Below are 23,702 nucleotides of genomic sequence, written 5' to 3' on the forward strand. Positions count from 1 at the left end.
GTAATGGAAGGAGGTAGCCGGTAGGAAAGATAGGAACACTGATGCTTCAAGACGACAATAACATAGTGGGAAGAAAAAGAGCAAGTGCATCCGCAAGAGTGAGGTACGAAGAGAGAGAGAGAGAGAGAGAGAGAGAGAGAGAGAGAGAGAGAGAGAGAGAGAGTAACAAACTCCTGAATGACGTGAACTATAACACAGTTCGATAGACAGTTACTGCCCCTCAGTGAATGAGAATTTTCGAAGGAAATGGAAAGAAAAAAAAAGGATGAAGATGCGGAAGAATTTGAGAGAGAGAGAGAGAGAGAGAGAGAGAGAGAGAGAGAGAGAGAGAGAGAGAGAGAGAGAGAGATTAAAACTGTAACAAAACTCCTAATTGACTGATCCAAAACAGCTCGACAGACAATTACTGCCCTTCAGTGAATGAGATTTTTCGAGGAAAATGGAAAGAAAAATAAAAGGGATGAAAGTGCGGAAGAATCTGAGAGAGAGAGAGAGAGAGAGAGAGAGAGAGAGAGAGAGAGAGAGAGATGAAACCATGAATAACAAACTCCTAAATGACATGAACTTTAAACATTCCTCGAAGGACAATTGTTACCCTTCAGTGAAAGAGATTTTTCAGGGAAAATGGAGAGAGAGAGAGAGAGAGAGAGAGAGAGAGAGAGAGAGAGAGAGAGAGAGAGAGAGAGAGAGATCCCAACTGCTGGATGGCAGCTCGCTGGGTGGTGAGACCACTTAACGCTTTTAAAAATGTAAAATTTTCACCTGCGTTGCATGATACGATGAAGTCTGGGCATTACCTCATAACACTTAATGCATAACTTGTGAAAAATGTTGAAAACTGCCGTTATATGTCTAAGAACGGGAGAGCTGCCGTAGGCAATGCTATTACATTAATAAAATAACAAAATTAACTATCAATTTCCAAACACAACTACACACACACACACACACACACACACACACACACACACACACACATATATATATATATATATATATATATAGAGAGAGAGAGAGAGAGAGAGAGAGAGAGAGAGAGAGAGAGAGAGAGAGAGAGAGAGAGAGAGATGTGTGTGTGTGTGTGTGTGTAGTCTTACCATAATCAAATAAACCAATATCCTGAAAAAATTAACCCTGCCCACTATACGCAACTAAACCTCATAGTCAAAAATGTAAATATAACGAATCCTGCCACATAAGAAAAGGTCCTAATTTACAGACTACAGCTATATGCAAAATGTCCTAATCTGACAGTCACTTATCTAAAAAAAATATATAGTATACCTTATTGGGCTGCCAGACTTAATCTTAATTTCCCACTGAAATGCTTTAATTTTATAGTAACTATAAAGCTTTACACTTTCACTATATATATAACTTAATTCCCTGTATAAATGTGCTTACATTAGTTTCTCTTACTCAACGGAATGCCAAATGAATGTGTAAGCCAAAGTCCTTAACAGAGAGAGAGAGAGAGAGAGAGAGAGAGAGAGAGGAAAGTAGCGACCCTGTCACTAAAAAAAATAAACCTCAGAACTTTTGAAAACTGGAATACAAGAAAAGTGACTATGAATTTGTAAAAAAATAAGAAACATCCTTCCATGGGAGTTCATGCACGCGTGGCTGGCTGGCCTCCGGACGAAAAATGGATGCGAATTACAACAATGTCAATACCTCGAAAAAACTGATCTTATAAAACACGACAGCGATCATGGCGGTCATGTGCATGGTAATGCGTCTTAACGAGTTTCGACAGCTGAAAGTGAGTGATTAAATTGCCCTTAGTATCCCATTCTTTCCTTTTTTAAAAGAATTCTCAAAGCCACCACCCAGTGGAAGATTTCCTACCCGCCTCGCATGCGGCCGATATTAAAGGTTTTCGACAGCTTAAAGCTGGTGCTTCCATCAAATACGCATCGCAGCGTGATCAGTAATGATTTAACTTATCTTTACGGTCAGCGAATTTCTTTTTTTTTCCCAAAAGAGAATCTTTTACCCTGGTATTATCGTGGATGGATTTACGTTCAGGAAACAGATTTATTCAGTCGTGCTTAGCAATCCACGAGATGAAAGGAAAACCATGTTCCAAAATATATCTCGGTAACTCAGTCAACCTAAATTTAAAATAAAAAATAATTTCTTTACTTTCTTAAAATTCGGAAAAATCCTATATTTTTCATTTATTAATTCTCGAAAAAATAAATATACCTCAATACCTTCAATGCAGAAAAACTTTGAAAAGTTCAACTCACTAAAAGACCCCTCCATTCAAAAGCATCACAACTTTAATCCGCAACAGTCACTCGAGAACTTTTTGCAATTCACTCAGTAGTACGCGTAACCTACTTCCGCCAAATATCAGAATGAAAGGGATATCACAAATATGTGGGAGTCTATGAAGCGTGTAAACCACATGGAAATTGGCCAGACTAAACCATCTTGTATTTCAAGCGTCATCAGTGCTTTATCACATGAAAATTCCATGTAACCCACAATGTAAAGACCGATAAAGTTCAGAACATCTACCAAGGAAACTATCACACAAAATATTTTTTAAGAGGAAATGTTTGTCAGACCAAAGATATCTTGAAACATGACCTTAATAACCAACATCTTTCACTTTATATCCTCGCTCAGTCTAAGCCTATGAGAAGTGACTGGTGAATCCTTCCGGAATCTAAATGCGACACCTATGGTTTCCAGTTATATATATATATATATATATATATATATATATATATATATATATATATATATATATATATATATATATATATATGTATGTATGTATATGTGTATACATACATATATGAAACAACCGTCCAACTAAGGGCCTCTTTTTTCACTGAAGACAGCAAGACACACACACACACACACAGAGAGAGAGAGAGAGAGAGAGAGAGAGAGAGAGAGAGAGAGAGAGAGAGAGAGAATTTCTATTGTCAGTTACATTCTCATAAACAAAAATACTTTTCATTCTGAAGGATGATCAACCTTATTCCTTTATCTAGCCCATACTTTTACAAAAGAAGGAGGAAAAAAAAACTAAAGGAGACAGGATTCTTTTAACCAAAAATGATAAATCCGCCTCTTAAATGTTGTAAAAGTCCTGGACAACGGAGGCATGATGATTATCTTGTAACGTCGAAGTAAAGGGAGAGTCACAGAAATGTGAATTACGAATGTATGTCAGCAAGAAATATAGAAAGAAAGAAAGAAAGATAGAGAGCAAGTGGTGTACACTCATATACGTACATCTATCAGAATCTTGATAAACACAAGCACACACACGCACACAGGTGACATTACATCCAGACGACAGAATTACTTGCAAAATCTGACAGCTCGTCTACTTACGAATCTATATGATAATACTGCCGAAAAGCTTAATAGTAATTAAGAACAAAAACAGTACACAAAGGATACTTCATCTAGGAGGAAAAACAGAAAAATACTCAGTAATTACCACCAGGATATATTTATCACTGCAAAACACACACACACACACACACAAGAAGCGAACTTTCATCGCCCAGGTTAATTAGAACTGTGACCTTTGCATGTTGGGTGTTATCGTTGATTCAACGATAGGCCTCAGGGGACATTAGATGAGCTCCAACACCAACATCCTACAAGTACACATCAAACATACCAAACTGCAGCCCTCTAGCCTCAGTAGTTTTCATTTTATTTAAGGTTAAAGTTAGCCACGATCGTGGCTCGGACAGTGATATAGGCCAGGCCACCACCGGGCCGTGGTTAAAGTTTCATGGGTCGCAGCTAATACAGCATTATACCGAGACCACCGAAAGATTGATTTATTTTCGGTGGCCTTGATTATACGATGTACAGATAACTCGACTGCGCCGAAGAAGCTTCTGCGCATTTTTCACTTGTTTCCCTTTTGAAGACCAGTCTAGATACGGACTACCCCTAATATGATAAAATTTTCCACTTGAAAAGAAATAACTAAGGGACATACATATAAAAAATATACTAAATGAGAGAATATTGAAACATGTATATATTGCGTACCGTTTTAGCATCAATGACAGCGCACTCATAACTTTCAATCCCTAAAAAGTTATTTTCGTCGCTTTGATCTGAATCTATCCCTAAGGACATAAAGTGAAAATAAAATTATATTGCATCAAAGCATAATGATGGATATGTTATCCCACATCAATATCAAACATGACTGAACAAGTACTCTGAATCCCTAAATACCAACTTCTGGCACCTTTCCACTGACGGGATTACCTCATTTTTCCGTCATCTGTAATCGAAACATGAGTAGGTTACACGTTCTGGATACACAACGAGCGGCTGAGATAGAGAAAGAAAACCCCAAGAAAGTGTACTAGTGCTGTGCAATTTACTGTACATTCAGTAAATTGCATTTACTGAATTCATTTACTGGAAATACCATTTCTGTAAATGAAAACACAGCCAACGAAACAAGTAAAACTCACTGTACTAAATACAATAACAGCAGACTGCGATGCAGATAGTGAGAACTTCAACACTTTCGAAGGAACTTACTTAATCCATAAAATTCAAGAAATACATGATCCTCGTCGCCTCGACGCCAAATGACACAAAGGGCATCTGTGAAATTCCGCCACTCATGTTTTTCCTGTGCTTTATCGTCAAAAAATCTCCACTCATCTCCATCCTCCCTTCCCATGCTTCTCATCCAAGTAGATCTGGGTCTTCCAGCTATTCTGGTGCCCACAGGAGCCCACGTGACACTATCGTGTGCTATTCTCTTAGTGGTTAAGAGAAGGATAGTCCAAGACATCTCCATTTGCCTCTTTTCATTAGCTCATCTACCTATGGAACTTCCTTATTTTCCTTTACATAATTAATCTGCATATACGACGCTCCAACTGTACGTGAAGTTTTACTAATAAAAGCATTCTTTTCTTGAAAGCTTAGGATTATCATACGAAAAATCTCGTGACACAGACTTACGGACTAAACCGGCAGATGTTGTTGGTACTTTCAAGAACAAAAAGTTTTTCTTTAATTAGCAGAGATACGAAGGACGAAATAATGCGTGCTTGACAATTACAGTAAATGAGTACAGGTGCTTACGAAGATAAATGTTAAAAATTTCCCGCTGTATATACACAAAACAGTAGTAGGCAATATAATCAAACGAATTAATATCTCTTACTCTGATTGACGCCCGACTCTCTCTCTCTCTCTCATACAAACGGATATTACAGTAGCGTGCTTCCTGGTGACTCGAAAGGTGAAAGGCTATCAAGGTTTAAGGAAATGGAGCCTATCGCGGGCCAAACCGTTTTAAAATCCTAGGAAATAACAATATATGCAGATCCCAACGAATAACAAGATTCTTATTTCCTGGAGAGTTTGACCGCAGATCCAGTATACTTTCGTCTGGTATAGTAAGAAAGCTACTAAACAAAATTTGAATTAAAGTAGTGTCATTAGTGTATTTGGGCAACGATATTTAAGAAAAGATCAACAAAATCTTGACACTTCCAATCATCTGAGCAGCAAGTGGAAAATAACTACGGTTCTAATCTTGTCTTTCGTTTAAAGCATTCTCAGAACATAATCAAATCAAGCGACTGCCTTGGCAAACTCTGTCATTTAAATATAAATGTCCGCTGTTATAAACTTTTAATAACATGGAATATTAATGGACAAGGAAGGATTCACGCTGTTTCAATTAAATTCATCAAAAAAATTAATGAAGACTTCACTCGCATGGAAAAATGCAAGAGAAAATCTACTGAATTTTACTCTAACCATTTCATACGAAAGCAAAAAATTTTTGCTTTTATTAAAAACAATCTATTTTCCGGCTCTAAAATAATGTCACAGTAATTAGTCGGTTCAAATTGTGTTTTTCCTCCAAAATATCAAGGGTTATACAAACTCATCTGCAGTGTCACTATTTTGGACCTTCTTAATGCAAAATATTTTCTCGTTCAATATATCTACACTGTTCGCTTATAAGACTCATGAACTAAATATGGTAAAGATATGCGAGGTTTAGCAATAAAACCTCGCATATCTTTACCATATTTAGTTCATGAGTCTTATAAGCGAACAGTGTAGATATATTGAACGAGAAAATATTTTGCATTAAGAAGGTCCAAAATAGTAACACTGCAGATGAGTTTGTATAACCCTTGATATTTTGGAGGAAAAACACAATTTGAACCGACTAATTACTGTGACATTATTTTAGAGCCGGAAAATAGATTGTTTTTAATAAAAGCAAAAATTCTTTGCTTTCGTATGAAATGATTAGAGTAAAATTCAGTAGATTTTCTCTTGCATTTTTCCAATAAAAAAGGTATGACAAATATTTTTTCTAAATTAAGAAAACCCCATAAAAACAACCTCCTAGCTTTTACGGATTTCCTATAATCTACTTTCAGAAAAGGCATACTACCAATTTCGTTTACTTCTCAGCCTTCTTATGGGCGTTTCGCAAAACAACTGTTGGTTCAGCGACGGACGAGGAATCAGGACTACAGTGACGTACTTCGTTAGTGCGTCACTGTAGTCCTGATTCCTCGTCCGTCGCTGGAGTCTCTCTCTCTCTCTCTCTCTCTCTCTCTCTCTCTCTCTCTCTCTCTCTCTCTCATAACGTTGTAAGCCAGACATAAACCTCACACAAACATACACGAAACAAACCTAATTCAGAGTATGAGTCAAAATCTCTTACATCTGACGCGGATTTCTCATTAAAATGTAATGCAAGTTGGATCCACGCCGGCCTAAACTCAATTACAAGGATCAGATAACTGCCGCAGCATCGTGAAATAGGCGATTCAATTCCAGGCTGCCGCTGCACCGCTTGGCATTAACTTTTTCAGATAGCTGACCAAAACAATCGTGAACTGAGCGCCAAGTGGGTCCCCAGTGGAAAGGCAAGGGTTTGTGGACAGTAGTCCTGTCTGTCTGTCTGTCTGTCTGTCTGTCTGTCTGTCTGTCTGTCTGTCTGTCTGTCTGTCTGTCTGTCTGTCTGTCTGTCTGTCTGTTATATATATATATATATATATATATATAAGGAGACATAGAGAGAGAGAGAGAGAGAGAGAGAGAGAGAGAGAGAGAGAGAGAGAGAGAGAGAGAGGAGAGAGGCTGCTGTGTTATTTTTCTTTGAAGCCATCCTCTTTCATAGAAAAAACCATAAACTGAATATACATATATATATATATATATATATATATATATATATATATATATATATATATATATATATATATATATATATATATATATATATATATATATATATATATATATATATATATATATATTTTACAGTTCAAGGCATATGTATTTTTTTAGCTTAAGGCGCCTATATATATATATATATATATATATATATATATATATATATATATATATATATATATATATATATATATATATATATATACAGTATACATGAATACATGTAACCATACATATCTCCGCCTCAATAACAAAAAAAAAAAGTAACAACGACACAACGACAGCCAAAAATGTAACGGCAGTAATATAACTTTCGCTGCGAAATATGCTAAAAGTTGACGATGGTCACAATCAAAATATACTGGGAAAAATATTTTATTCAGGAGCGACGGCTTGCCACCGTCTACGAAATTCCTACAGATATTTCGGAAATATTTTATTCCACAGACTTTGGACCAGCTACTTGTGTTCAGTTTCACTTAAGAGGTTTGCTGGTGGGTACCAGCATTACCATAGATTCATAATGTGTTGGTTATTTATCTCATCTGTTCGTTCATGAATGCCAAGTTCATATAAAATTCTAAATAAAAAATTGATAATGCCCAGTAGTTGTAGTAATCTTATTTAATAAAAAAAACATATCGTTATTATAGATTTATCTAAATTTAAAAATATTAAACTAATTTCCAGAAAAATAATTTATTTTTCTGAATGACGCTAAGAAAATGACTGTCATTCATATAAAAGTTACGTCATTTTTTCATTCGTACTAAGCGAAGCTTACATGAGTTCAACAACAGTTATTCAGGTACGACACAATTATTGCCTAAGCCCTTCAATACCTGAATTAGTGAAAGGTCGTGCTGATGTGCTTATTTCTCGATTTGCATTCTTTTGTAAAGCTGGTCGTCAATCTATAAACGCTCGGACGTCAAAACATTTTTAGACCTCTGCAAACTAAATTGAATATATAGAGTTTAGGCCAGTGGTCAAGCGCTGGGACCTATGAGGTCATTCAGCCCTGAAACGGATAATGGCAGTAAAAAAGGTTTGAAAGGTGTAACAGGAGGAAAACCTCGCAGTTGCACTACGACTCAATTGTTAGGAGAGGGCGGATAGGAAGATGGAAGAAAGAGAATATGAACAGAGGTACAGTAAAAGAAATGAAAGGGGTTGCAGCCAGGTACCGAAGGGACGCTGCAAAGAACCTTAAGTAATGCCTACAGTGCACCAAATGAGGTGCACTGAAGGCACTAATCACATACGGGGAGCAAACTTAAAGGTTAAATCGTTTTAATAAATTTCATGTTTTCGTTATGAAAACTAGAAATTTAATTTAGCTTTTACTTCTAAAACCTTAAGAAAAGTACTCAGCTTTTACTCTGAAGACCAGGATCATTATTTGTTCAAACATTTTATCCCTTATAGTACTTTGCTATGTTAAATCCCCTATCATATCTATAATTTTTCATAATTTTTCTATTTTCCTAGAATGAAGTCTGCCAAAGTTTTTACGGTACAAGATGAAGGAGTTATTATAGACTAAGAGATTGGTTCGGTTAGTTATGGACACATGTTCATTTCCTGATTACTGTCTCTTTCTTTTAGTTTCCTGTACAAGAAAACTATTGTGTTGGCTTTGTCTGCCCGTTCGGACTTTATACTGTCCGCTCTCAGATCTTAAAATCTGCTGAGGCTAGAGGGCTGCAAATTGGTATGTTGATCATCCACCCTCTAGTCATCAAATATACCAAATAGCAGCCCTCTAGCCTCAGTAGTTTTTATTTTATTTAAGGTTAAAGTTAGACATAATCGTGCTTCTGGCAACGATATAGGACAGACCACCACCGGGCCGTGGTTAAAGTTTCATGGGACGCAGTTCATACAGCATTATACCGAGACCACCGAAAAATAGATCTATTTTCAGTGGCCTTGATTATACGATGTAGCTTCAGACATAACCCCGGATTTAATACGAATTGTAAATAAAATCTATGTTCATTTCTTATTCTTCTAATCTTTACTTCATGACCGCGTCAGGTGGCGTGAATAATATTTTAGTGAATCTAAAGCAGAATGTTAATTAACAGCACTGGTGAATGAGCCTTCATGAATAACTCGCCGCATGGTTTTAGGAAGACTAAATGTTCCGTGATAATCTAAAACTGACGGTCGTTAACTTTGCATTATATATATATATATATATATATATATATATATATATATATATATATATATATATATATGTATATATAACTGTAATAACATTAACCCTAATGAAACACATACATATATATTATATAAGCTAGGACTTACTTAATACAAGTATCATACATTCATTCGTAAAATAACTTGATTACTCAACATCCTCAGCTCGAGTTAATTAAGTTAATGGCCTACCTCCTTCCTTTTCTGTCGTTGTTTACCACTGATCGGGATAACATTGGAGTGGCCTTCAAAAGAAAAAAATATACTGCACGATAACCCGATTTTAAAACTTCCTCGGAATGAAATATCAACAGCTTTCGCAGAGTTTTCAACATACAGCAAGCTACACCAAATGATTAATAAGTCTGAGATTTACCATTAAACTGCATATAAATTTTTGAAAGCATGTGCGGACACGATGCCGAATGCACTTATGCCGAATCCAAGAGGCCGAGGCCAAGAAGTCGAACGGACTTGATGCCGAACGGCTAGGAAGTCGAACTGACCGGAAGTCGAATGGACAAGATGCTGAATATCTAAGTAGTAGAAAGGAATAAGATAGATAATTCAGACCATTATTTGCAACTTTCTTTCATATTATTGAAGACAATTAAGTCACAAAATAATAATGAAGTGAAATAAACTACGAGTAATATAGCATAATGAATTATATATGTATATATATATATATATATATATATATATATATATATATATATATATATATATATATATATATATATAAACTTTTGTTAAGTAATTAAAAACTGAAATCACTGTATATAATTGTTTGCCTAGTGGAGCAGAGTCGAATATTCCATCGCCAAACCAAGTTTGCTTTTTTGATAAAAAAAAAAGTTCCAATTTTTTTTCTAGAAAAGATAACAACAGCGTCACTTTCATACACCCGAAAGTTCTCTCCTCACGTTGTTACGCCCAAAGCTTCGACAATTTCTACCTTTCTTGCTCTTCGTACGATTCTGTTCAAGTGTTTCTTTCTTAGGTAGGGCTGCATCTACACTCAATTCCTCCGTTGCATTCCTAATTATGGTGCTAGTGACTTCTTCCGAATGCTCAGCTTTACTCTTCATACCGTCCAGTACTTTAAAAACCGAATTTACGGGCCCCATCAGGTGGATGAGAATGATCGCACATATTGCGTTGTACTTTATCATCAGTGGTTTTAAGTCTAGCGCTACGTTCTTTGCGCTTTTCACACCGCCAATATGTAGTGTCATTAACCTTTTTATCCATAACGTAGGCTTAACCACTTAAAAGAAGCTTTCTTCCTCCTCGCGCTGTCTTAACGAAATCCATGATCAACTCAAGAGAGAGTAAATTACAAATAGGAAAGAAAATTGTTTTCCTTGTTACCTGTAACGAAATTGGTAATTATCTATTTAAGGATAGTGGTAATTATCTAATTTACGACCCACCCAAGATTGTTTCGACTTCTTGTACATTCGCCCCCATGTCTGTTCGGCATTTTGTCCTTTCGGAATTCTGGCCATTCGTTATCACGTCCATTCTTCTTCCTGTCCGTTCGGATTCATGTCCGTTCTTCTTCTTGGCTTAGGCCTCTTGTCTTTCGGCCTCTAAGTGCGTTCGGCATCATGTCCTACTACCCTTGAAAGTTGTGCCTTAGCGTGGCGGTATATTCATTTTATCATTACACCGTTCTCTTTAATGGTGGTTCAAGAGAAAAAGAAGACAACAGTAGGTGGCTCCCACCCTCCAACTGCTCTACTTACGAACAGTAAAAATGCTATTGTAGGGCAATTTGTAAAGCCTAACCTCTACCAAGACTGAAACAATGTTTACTGAAATAAACGGAGAAACCATTTACTAAAAGTACAAAATACTACGTTACGTCAATTTATGAATCTTAACCTTTACAAAGATTGACATAATGTTTAGTGCAATGAACGGAGAAACCGGAAATAAAACATTGACATAATGTTTAGTGCAATGAACGGAGAAACATGAAATAAAACAAAGTAAATTTTCCCTCCGAATACGCTTTCTTTATTAAACCAAGAAGAATTTTACTGCGAATCTAAAATCACATTCGAAAACTGAAAGAAGAAAATCAAACAGTGCAACACCAGATGTGATCATTATAATCTCTCTGAAAGTAAATAATGATTTATAAGGCACAGTAACTCAACAAATAGACCACAAGGTAAGCCACAATAGTACAGAAATTAACTAGACACAGAGAGAGAGAGAGAGAGAGAGAGAGAGAGAGAGAGAGAGAGAGAGAGAGAGAGCTACTACCTTTAAATTCTCGCCTCTAAATTCTCCTCAGTTCGAGAATTATCCCCTTAGTTAAAAGAACTTTAAATGGAAAACCCCCACAAGAATTACGAGAAAAGAATAAAACCCCATAACTTTACAAATTAAGGCCCGGGATTCTCCTCCACTCTCATTAATACCAAGAGTTAGCTCCTTAATATCTAGGGAAATATTCCGCACCGTCCAATAAAAATAAATTTAACCCAGGAACAATTTTCTCTCAACCTGATACAAAGAAAAAGGGCTACGATTTGGGTCTTGTATCTTCATGACTGTCTTACTTTCACGCTTCCTCCAATTTATCGCAAGGGGGAACTGGAGTACCTAGCTTCTTTCATAAGCACTCTCGTATGGTTCTGTAATAGGAACTGGATTTATATCGGTATGGCTGGAGCAGTGATTATCTCTAAAATACTTAATGCTTATGTGTGCATTCTCTCTCTCTCTCATGCTCACACACAGTTTTATATATATATATATATATATATATATATATATATATATATATATATATATATATGTATATATTATATATATATATATATATGCATATATGTACACACACACACACACACACACACACACACACACACACACATATATATATATATATATATATATATATATATATATATATATATATATATATATATATATATATATATATATATATATGTATATATATATATATATATATATATATATATATATATATATATATATATAACACACTCTTGTGCTAGACCTACCTACCTACCTACTTATTTTCGTTTGGCTTGAAACTGAAAAACCTCTGGCTTCATCTGTAATCATAATTAATGACCTACTCAGAGGTCAAAAATTATGATTGTGCTTTCTAAATAAATTGAGCTGGGGATAAAAAAAAAAAGAGAACTTAAATGCGGTTACAACCCTGCTCTGAATAGATTCAACTTTCATCAGCACATTCATTGTAATTTACATAAGAGAGAGAGAGAGAGAGAGAGAGAGAGAGAGAGAGAGAGAGAGAGAGAGAGAGACTTCAAGTCAGCGATAACAAACACGGACACGAATCAGAAACGTTTAGCAGCAGCGAAACCTTTCAATCAAAAAGAAAAACCTGAACAAACCAATTAAACAAACATTCCACAAACAAGCTTCCGGGAACGTTTTCAAGCGCCTTAACTGAAGATTAGCAAAAGTTAACAGAGTGAGATTGTGAAATGTTGAAATTTGTCGCTTCCTCAATTCCCCTCTGTGCTAATTTACTCCCTAGCAAATAGCCTTTGCATCTCTGAATTAAAAGCATTAAAAATATCTTAAAGAAAAGGGAGCAGAGCTTTGAATAAATGTAAATAAAATTTTTAAACGTATAATGGAGAACCAAAACGTAAGGCACGTGCATGAAGGAGAAAAAGCAAAATTCTCGCCCAGCTCCACAGAGGAGAAACACATAAATCTGTTTTCATCTCTTAGGAGGCGGAAAACAAAAAGTTTTCAGAAAGCTGGGCCAGAAAAACCAAATATGAAGTTTAAAACTTGCGAAGACGAATAAATCTAGGATGAAACGTTTGAAAGAACTTACATATACTCTACGCTCATATAATGCAATAATATCTCTGAATGTTATTTTAAGTATCTTAGAAGCTTGGTCCAGCAACCCACTTGCGAGATATATATATATATATATATATATATATATATATATATATATATATATATATATATATATATATATATATATATATATATATATATATGTGCGTGTGAGTGTGTGTGTGTGTGTGTGTAAGTTGTCTCCTAACTCTGCGGTTAACGACCTCACTTCGCCAACAAGAGACCACAGTTCGATCCCGCGGAGCAGAGCGTCTTTGGATCTGTTTCTTGGAATATTCAATTGTATTTTTTTATCTAAACAGTGACTTATTATCTAGTAGTTTGTCAACTACGGTGCGTCACAGTCAGGGATTAGAAAATGGTCGTGAGTGGAATGTGGAGTGGCAATTATGCTGATGACACACCTTTGACTGGGGGTAGTGCAGAAAAACTGCAAAGACTATTGAATGGGCACTGAAAGAGTTTGAACATGCTTACAAGAGCAGAAAGCTGAGTAAATGTGAGCAGCGTTAAGAGTAAACGGAAACCAGGAAGGTGGGGCCACAAATGTTCATGTGGTCTGTGGAAAAATGGGAGCAGTAAATTAATATATCTGAGATTAAGCATCAGATGATGATAAGACACGAAAAATCACAAGTCACAGAATAGTTCAGCAAGGAAGGTGGCATGATGTGTGCAAAGATCTGACAGAAACCGAGTGCCTGTGGAAGTCATGTTTGGAATATATGAAGAATTGTAGAGCCAACTCTCCTTTATGGAAGTAAGGCACTGAATATGAAAGATTAAACGGTTGGAGCTAAACCGATGAATTCTTGGAGTGCATAAGGCATAAAAAGAATTGAAAGGTAAGAAATGCACACGATTGAAAGTATGGAATTTGAGCAATATGACCCGAAGCTGGAACGGAGGAGGCCATTCATTGCCATCATAACCATGAAGATATGAATAAACTAGTGAAAAAAAAATTTTGAAATTTACACAGCCAAGCACATAATAATGCATAAAAAATGATGCATAGCATTCGTACAAATTCATACATTTCAAAAATTAAAAATATACTGAAAGCAGCTTCAACCTTTTGGTTGCAATTAAACTTGCAGGCCATTAGTTAATAATATCCCTAATGCTTTTTAATATTTTTTATTTATTTATTTATTTATTTTTTTTTTTTTTTTGATAAACAAGGAGGTGCAGAATGGAGAGGCTGTAAGGAGGTTCAAGTCGATGAGAGGATGGAGCAAAGTGTTGTAGTGATTGCGGACATGCGCAATAAGGTAGATGATATGCCGATGAAAGGTGTACAATTCGGAATTGTCTGACGGGAGGAAGGACGGAAGACCTAGAAAGAAATAACAAGTAAAAAATGCGCCAAAGAATGTTCTGTGCAATCGAGTTTCCCGTACAGCCACTACAGCTTATAATCAAGACCACCAAAAATAGATCTATCTTTCGGTGGTCTCGGTATAATGCTGTATGAGCCAAGGCCCAAGAAACTTCAACCACTGCCCGGTGGTGGCCTATCCTATATCGTTGCCAGAAGCACGATTATGGCTAACTTTAATCTCAAATACAGTAAAATTACTGAGGATAGAGGGCTGCAATTTGGTAAGTTTGATGACTGGAGAGTGGATGATCAACGTACCAATTTGCAGCCCTCTGGCCTCGTTAGTTTTGAAAATCTGAGGGCGGACAGAAAAAAGTGCGGACGGACAGACACAGCCAGCACAATATTTTTCTTTTGCAGAAAACTAAAAAGGTGCAAGAAAGTAGGGGCCTCAGCTTCCAGGAAGTGAGAGAGTGATTGCAGGTTACAGGTCAATAACGCAGTTCGTCTCGGCTGAAGTGAGGCTGAAGTTTATATCTTTAATTATATACCGAATTAAAAAAAAATAAATCCATCAGGCATCAGCAGTTGTACTTTAGGACTGGCCGTGAATGAAAAAAGTATATATCTAAAACGTAATATAATATCATAGAAAATTAAATACAGACAATTTAAACATCTACCCATGGAAAACATAATTTTTCAAAGCAAAATACAGCCATTCCAAAACCCTAATAAACGTCCTTCCCCCATAAAATTCCTCTGTATAACAAAATTACAATAGCTACAAAGCCTAAAACCGTTCTTTACCAACGACGAAATTATCAATAAAAAAAAGTTTTAAAATTATGAACCCTAAAATAATGAAACTGAAATAAATTACCTTTGAAGCACATTACAAAATCTACAAAATTTTACACAAACGCTATCCTAAAATTAAGAAACTCCAACAACACAAAATAAACATATTCAAATTTTAAAGTCCACAGGAGACAATGCAAACAGCAAGCTTCGAATCCCCAGGCATTACAGGACATCGCTCCCCAGCTTAGCTAACATATGACGACCATCTGTCCGTGATAAGCGCGGTTTCCCATTCTCAATGGAAGGACATACGTCATGGGCATAATACCACGAAGCTGAGTACGTTGACTAAATCGATAACCGCAACGCATGTCTATTGCTCATTCAGTGGCATTTACAAATTCATCCGATATAAGATTTATGAAGTGGATTTTCTCTGGAATCATTTATATACACAGAATTTTATATATAGATATAAATATATATATGCATATATACATAAATAAATACATATATGTATATATATACAGTATGTAATGTACAAATACACATACATATATATATGATATACAGTATATATATATATATATATATATATATATATATATATATATATATATATATATATATATATATATATATATATATATATATATATATATATATATATATATATATATATATATATATATATAATATATGCAAGACCTAGGATGTGCTTATCATATAACTTCATATCAAAAGAACATGAGTGAAAAGAAATGTAATCTACCATTTTATTTTCTAAACGCCATTAGAAAGGTAAAACGGGAAGAATTAAAATAATCTCACTCTAATACATGGTGGAACCACTCAATGACATGTACAAAATCAAAGTAAAACGAACTACAATTTACCAGGAAAACAGTTTTGCCACCCTAAGCTCAAATTCTAATGCCACCATGTGGAATATACAGGACGTTTTAAAACTTTCAGTGGTTATCGCAAACATGAAATACTTTCTGTAGTAGGTTAGAACCAGGAACAGGAGTTAAAGAGACAATGCAATGAAGTTTCTTGGTCCAATGTTCAGTGTTTTTTACGAACGTCCCATTTTATTTAATGAATATGAATCATTAAACTTATTTCAGTTTTATGATTGAAGTCCTTCTTGTCTGAAAAATCGATGCCTTTCAGCTATATGATAAAGAAAAATCGATGCCTTTCAGCTATGTGATAAAAATTAATTCCTTAATGCATAACTATGTGGCAACTATTTCCTATAGATAATGTAAATCTTAATGGTTCCAGAGAATAAAGAATAGTCTTAATGATGTACAAAGTTTACGGTGGAGTTTGACAAGACTCAAACTAGGGACGTCGCTGAAAGAACTGGACAAAAACTTAGAAAATTGTAAAGAACTCAATATAACAGAAATCTAGGATACAAATTATGATTACATGTGATCTTGCGCAGCCTCTGAACTACATATAACTACAGGGGGCGGTAAAATATGAAATTAAAATAAAACCATAAAGCTTTGTAAACCTCCGATTCCTTGGCTTAAGATAAAATGTTGCTGTTAAACATATCAAATAATGATTCAGACTGACAAACTCAAGCAAAACTACCATCGTATCAAAAAGATGAGAGAGAGAGAGAGAGAGAGAGAGAGAGAGAGAGAGAGAGAGAGAGAGAGAGAGAGAGAGAGAGAGAGAGAGAGAGAGAGAGAGAGAGAGAGAGAGAGAGAGAGAGAGGACCCTGAAAAATCGGTTCACGCTATCAATTATGGAACACAACACCTAATGGACTATATTTAAAAATTCACAGAGGTCAATATGCCAATAAAACTTTCAATATTCAGTCCAAACTTCTCTGTGATGTCTGCTTTTAGCACTAAGCACACACAGAGAATAGAAAATTTATTTCGTAGCCATTTCCTTAATAAACCATGAAACTTTTACTTCATAAAAGAAAATATCCATAATCAATGACACGGTCAGTATACTGCCCGAGGTGCACAAAAGTGTCTATCTTTTTCTGCCCGAGGTACACAAAAGTATCTAACTAATTGGCCTGGGCTTCAGGATTAGTACCGGTCTCTAATTTATAATTAATCAATTAGTCATAAATGTACACCTGAACAGACACATGCGAGCTAACTATCTCACTATAAATATATAAATGAGTATTGAAAATGCTCTGGCAATTTACTTGCAATAGTGTAAGAATGAATAAGTATTGAAAATGTACTCGCGGTTACTTTCGTTAATGTAACAATAAATAAGTACTGAAAATGCACTCGCAATTTACTTTCAACTTGTAACAAGTATTGAAAATTAACTCGCAAAATACTTTCAATGATGTAACGCATTTTCTTCCAATAATGAAACAAAAAATAACTATAGAAAATGCACTCGCAGATTACTTTCAATAATGTAACAATGTGTATTGAAATAAACTCGCAATTTACTTTCAATAACAGTTTTCATTACAGGCAAATCACCATCAATGATGTAATCAACAGTTATCATTATATGTAAATCAGATGCATTGATGTAACCAAATGAATTCTCATTACAAGCAAATTACATCCGAAAAATTAGCCGAGTGAATGGTCTTCATACAAACTTCATGTGATCAACAAACGACTTGACAGTCATCCCTTATTCTCTCACCATCTACCGTATTTAATTTTCTCTAATTTTCTCTATATCAGGCTAATAAGCCCCTCCCTCAAGGCAAGTTAACTGGTTCTACTCTATCCCGTTGTGGGAAAAAGTATCATCCCTAATAAATACACCGCTGTAAATGAAAATGGTCCCAATTACGACTTCCAGGGTTGGCGTATTTTTTTTTCCAACGTTTCCAATCACGTGGAAAAGTAATAAAGGAAAAGTTGCTCACAAATAACATCCCCCTAAAATACATACCAGAGTTATTGAATTCCTGTTACACCAGAATCAATAACAGTTCAAAGGGAATATATATAAAAATAAAAGACAAACTAATAGTGATGTGTTACTCTTATTAAACAAATAATTCTATAAATTATCATTTTCATTGCTTTCATAACTTCAGTAATTGCAAGGAAGAACAGTTTTTTACTTATGACATAATGCTTAATAAGACACAAACCAAAAGAAAAAAAATTAAGTAAAGACACTTTATAAAAATAACGTATGAAATATACAGAAATTCTACAGTATCAGAGACTTTCTATAACCGTTGACCTTGCTCTCAATAAATTTGACGAAGTACCGTCATTTCATTATAACGGCTTCTTTCTCTAAAAGCTGTTCTAAGAAACCGTGTCCTATCAAATTACGAGTATTTTCAGTTTCCGGAGGCGTCGACGAACTGTGTTGTCGAGATATCAGCTGACTTAATTAATCAATAAAGACATCACTCGACTCTTATCTGATACTTGTTTCCACCCTCTGAAATGTTTACATTAAGGCTTTTTATCATAAGGTACTGGGGTGTGGTAGCTCGGTTGAGAGAGAGAGAGAGAGAGAGAGAGAGAGAGAGAGAGAGAGAGAGAGAGAGAGAGAGAGAGAGAGAGAGAGGTTTTGGATACCTTTCTTTTCTTGTGAATAGGCTATGTAAATATCCAACTGTACAATTCACGAATGCCGAAAAGCGCCAATATTCCAAAACATTTGACAAATGTCCTAATGAATAAAAAAAAAAAAAAAAACTCGAGTAATGTGGAAAACTACAACGACTTACTTACAGAACTTCTAAACAAAGCTTTTTTTTATCGAATGCTTTCATCGACAGAACCGTTGTGAGTCTTATGTTATTACAAAATAAGGGTGGAGGAGGAAACATATAAAGATGAGCTTTGCGCGAGTTCAAGGCAAATGACTGGATCATGGGCGTGTGCGCTTGAGAGAGAGAGAGAGAGAGAGAGAGAGAGAGAGAGAGAGAGAGACTGCCTTCTTGTTATGATTGGATAATGGGCGAGAGAGAGAGAGAGAGAGAGAGACTACCTTCTTGTTATGATTGGATAATGAGAGAGAGAGAGAGAGAGAGAGAGAGAGAGAGAGAGAGAGAGAGAGAGAGAGAGAGAGACTACCTTCCTACCTTCTTGTTCAGGGGTTACAGATATTTCTTTAATTAAATTTATTACAGTACATAAACAGCTACTGATACAGAAGTAAACGGTTAGGAAATGGAGACAAAGCTAAATCAATCATCTTAAAAGTCAAAGAAAACTGAAAAGATAACCAATATAATTTTGCAAGTAGATAATTTTCCAATGAATACCTAAGCGTGAGACTGCTACAGAACCCTGATCATTTAACCAATTACATAATATCTATGAAATGTTTACGTTGTAGTGTGTTCCGTAATGATGTTAACAAACCTCCCTGAAATTACGTTGTGTTTTTTTTCTTGTGAATGCGACATCAAGTATTAAAGACAATAGTGGGAAATTTCAATTTTGTGTTATCTCCTTCCATCAATTGCCTACAATAATAATTAATATTTTCAATACTATCATTATGCCATACATTACTGAATACACTACAGTATAACTTATTACATATTAGCTAACGTGCTCTTGCCAATTCTAACATAAAAAAAAATATAAATAAGGCGAAGCACATTTTACCAGTGAACATCACGCATTCCTTTAAATCGAGATAATGCAAAAGTTGAAGTAATATCCCTAATACAACATACCACATTAACGCAAGTGGCACGTCTGGGCAAAACGAGTACTTCTGTATATTAAAATGGAAATATTGTTGCACGCCAGAGAGAAAGGTATGAATTTTCAAGTACAAGAGCATAAGTTATTAAGTACCAATTACATTACTATATCAAATTAATTTTTTCGCATAAGCTGTACTTACAATTAGTAAATGAGTTAAAATCTTCCGTTTGACAAACTACACGTACATTTCACAAAAGTTAAATAATATTAAATGTAATTAAAGCTGGAATTACTCTTTTACACATACGTAAAAAGTCAAAGTGGATTAAGTTTCCTTTTGAAATCAGAAGATGTTTTAAACTGTTGAACCGCTCAGGAACTTCATAATTAGCCTCCACTGCAATTTTTGTTTTTTTTACTTTACTTTCAATCTCTTAAAAGACGCAGTTCATGCAAGCACTTTCGTACTTCCTTAATAGTCTTTGGTCCACTGTAAATCTGGTCCAAACTGAAACAGTTCTCTTGGAGCAGGCAAATTCAATCGCATAATTATCTCACACATTTCACCATCTGCTGTGCTTGCATGCAGTCTACTCAAAAGCTCTGGAGCATCGCTGCATAAATACTGCACTCTACAACGCCACTTCCTTCCTGGTTCTAAAATCCTTCGCCCGTCTTTCTCAAGTCTTGTCACTGTCCAGGCCCGTTCGGCTTGGAAGAAGTCATTGTCTAAAGCAAGCTAGCACAATGGCCAGAATACTGGCGCAACATGTTGTTTCTGAACAGATCTGCGAAAACTTTCCTGGCATTAATAGGCAGCCACCGCTGTTGTGTCCCGAATTAAGCGTTCTCTTGGTGATATTCATTTCAGTAACAGCCTTGCTGTTTTAGTCAAGTCTTATCATTTCAATAACAGCATTGCTGTTTTAGTCAAGTCCTACTTTTCATTTTGCTCTTCGATAGATCCTAAAGAAGAGGAAGTCCTGTTGTTTACTTAAGTTACGAAATATTTCACGTTACCTTACTGCGTTTTGAAGTTGAATATATTTCCCATTACCGTATTGCGTTTTGAAGTTGAATGAGTCTGTTATATTATAAAACTTGGAAGTCTTCATTTAAATTCCATGTTGAGGGTTGTTTGCCGCAAACGAAACCATAATGTAGCACCATCATGAAAATTACGAAATATTGGCATTGAAAGTAATCAATTTCTAGCTATATTAAATATGAAACATGAAAACTATAATTTTGAAAACAATAACAGCATTATCATCTGACATTTTGGAAAATTAATAATGTTCCTTCAGTACTACACTTTCACTGTAGCATAAGATTATGGTCACAAAAGAAATGAAATATTAGTTACATCAAAGAGATTTAAAATGTATACGAAAAACCTTTTGTACCCAAACAATTATACTTCAACTTCTGGCATACTTGAGTAAGCCAATCCTGTCCCTCAGGGCAGGTATAGTATATATGTATATGTGTATGTGTGTATATATATATATATATATATATATATATATATATATATATATATATATATATATATATATATATATATATATATATATATATATATATATATATATATATATATATATATATACTACAAATCACAGTAGATGCACGTGACGTCAGCGTATAAGCGAATCCCACAGGTAGCATTTTCCATTCCCCTGACACCAATCTTTCCACTCCATCTGTAACTGTACATGTGACCTGCTTCTACACGTGACTTTCATTACAAACCTCTAGACCGTAATCACTCGCATCATAATGGTGACCTTGATCAATAACCTGCATAAGTGACCTGGAACACTTACCTCTAAAAGTGACCTTGGCAATCTTGTCCCCTCGTTGCTGGACTCCGGTGAAATGCCTTACATGGATCTTGAGAGACATGATGGCTTACAGAGCTCGAGGCCACTTAAGAGGAAGAGGCGAAGGAGGTGGAGGAGGAGGCGGAGGAGGGTGTGGAGGAGGAGGTGGAGGAGGGGGAGGAGGAGGAAGAGGAGGAGGATAGAGAAGGGACGGTAGGATGGATAATTGTCGTTTCAGAGCCGAAAAGTAGCTGAAGGAATGGTACACGTACAGGACATCTTTGAATAGGGTGTAAAACGCACCGCCGGTCTCCAACAACGGAACACAAAGTAGTTACTAAGATTTCGATGATCAAAAGCCAATTTCAATCAAAATACACTATAGGAGGCATTTAGCTTTGATATCGAAAGACAACTTTTAATTAAGATGAATTTAAAATACTTCTAGAGCAGGTTCTAATCACCTAACAAATAAACCACGTGTTTCTGCTATCCCGGACATAAGATCTACAGGAAGATTTCGAAACCATCACTTCAGAATGGAAAGTGAAATGGACAGATATGTGGTACGACTAGAAACATAAAAGTTACAGAGGGGGAAAATAAATATCATAAAACACAGTGTAACATGTTAACGGCTTCTTGTCAATGGCGTTTTTATCAGAAGAATCGACAAATCAGTACTTAAAATTTACTATTTATTTAAGATTCAAAACAATTTACAACGTACGATTACTGCATTAAAATATTACGCACCAGAAAACATCTACTATTCAACGAGTAATACTTGAAAGGATAAGTGAGAAAAGGAACAAGGTGATTTGAGAAATTATAGGATGGGATAGGAAAAAAACCTCTACCTCTTTCTTGCTAAGCGCTATTTTCCTTATCACTTGTACACAGTATTATTCACATTCACCAGACTTCACTGAAGTGTATCACTTAACACGATTTAGATATTTTCCCAGTGTATAAGGTTACTTCCTAAAACTGTTTTTCACTGCAAATGATTCACTTTGCAACACTTTTACTTCAAGGGAACAACAAATACCTTGTGATAACATCTAAATTAATCACTTTAACCACTATAGCACTTCATCGAGTAAAAATAATGTTTCCCCAATTAGTTCATCATATTCATCACCATTTTCCTCGTCACTTTCACTAATAACGTACGAAGGCCATTTCGTGTAGTTAACTCAAGGTCACCTTCATTTTACCCTGAAATGAAAGAAGAAAAGTGTTATGAATATATGACAAATATATGTAAAACCACACTCTTAAAGCAAAGCTTTTAATAATTTAAGTTTGCGAGGTTTCTTAAGATTAAGGAGTACAATATATCTGCTGGTAACATGATCTCGTCTTCCACGGAAACACTTTGTCCATTACGACAGAGTGGCTACTAAAATATAATTAAAGTCCATTAATGCATGTATTCACTATACACTAACTGCTAATAAAATGAGAAAAATAGAATAATAAACTTTAGATCGCCAGGAGACTTCTAATACAAAAACCTGTATCCAGTGAATAAACTGTAAGATAAAAACAAAAAATAGGCAACTATTTCGTTACCAACTTTATAATTTAATCAAGACATTAAATAGATTACCAATTACTTGTTGATATTCTAGGGATTCCAGCGTCAACTTTTCAGTTTCGTGATGCATCAGAGAGTTTATTAATATTCCCGGTGAAACTTCAAGCGGCCGAGACATCAATCAGCCCTGACTGTCTGTCTGTTTACTTACTTGAATTGGCCGCATGAGAGACTGA

At 35.3% G+C, this 23,702-nt stretch overlaps 1 protein-coding gene across 8 annotated transcripts in view; it reads right to left on the minus strand.

The window, feature by feature from the left end:
- The window catches only part of LOC136830731 (otoferlin-like), a 722,463-nt gene that overhangs the window by 607,211 nt on the left and 91,550 nt on the right, over positions 1 to 23,702 (minus strand). For all 8 annotated transcript variants that reach the window (XM_067090537.1, XM_067090535.1, XM_067090531.1 and 5 more), the window contains exon 2: positions 21,927 to 23,144. In XM_067090537.1, the coding sequence (XP_066946638.1) occupies positions 21,927 to 22,005 (79 nt within the window). In that variant the 5' untranslated portion in view covers positions 22,006 to 23,144. The remainder of the gene's footprint in view (positions 1 to 21,926; positions 23,145 to 23,702) is intronic.

The sequence above is a fragment of the Macrobrachium rosenbergii genome, chromosome 47 (assembly GCF_040412425.1).
Source record: "Macrobrachium rosenbergii isolate ZJJX-2024 chromosome 47, ASM4041242v1, whole genome shotgun sequence".
Taxonomy (NCBI): Eukaryota; Metazoa; Arthropoda; class Malacostraca; order Decapoda; family Palaemonidae; genus Macrobrachium; species Macrobrachium rosenbergii.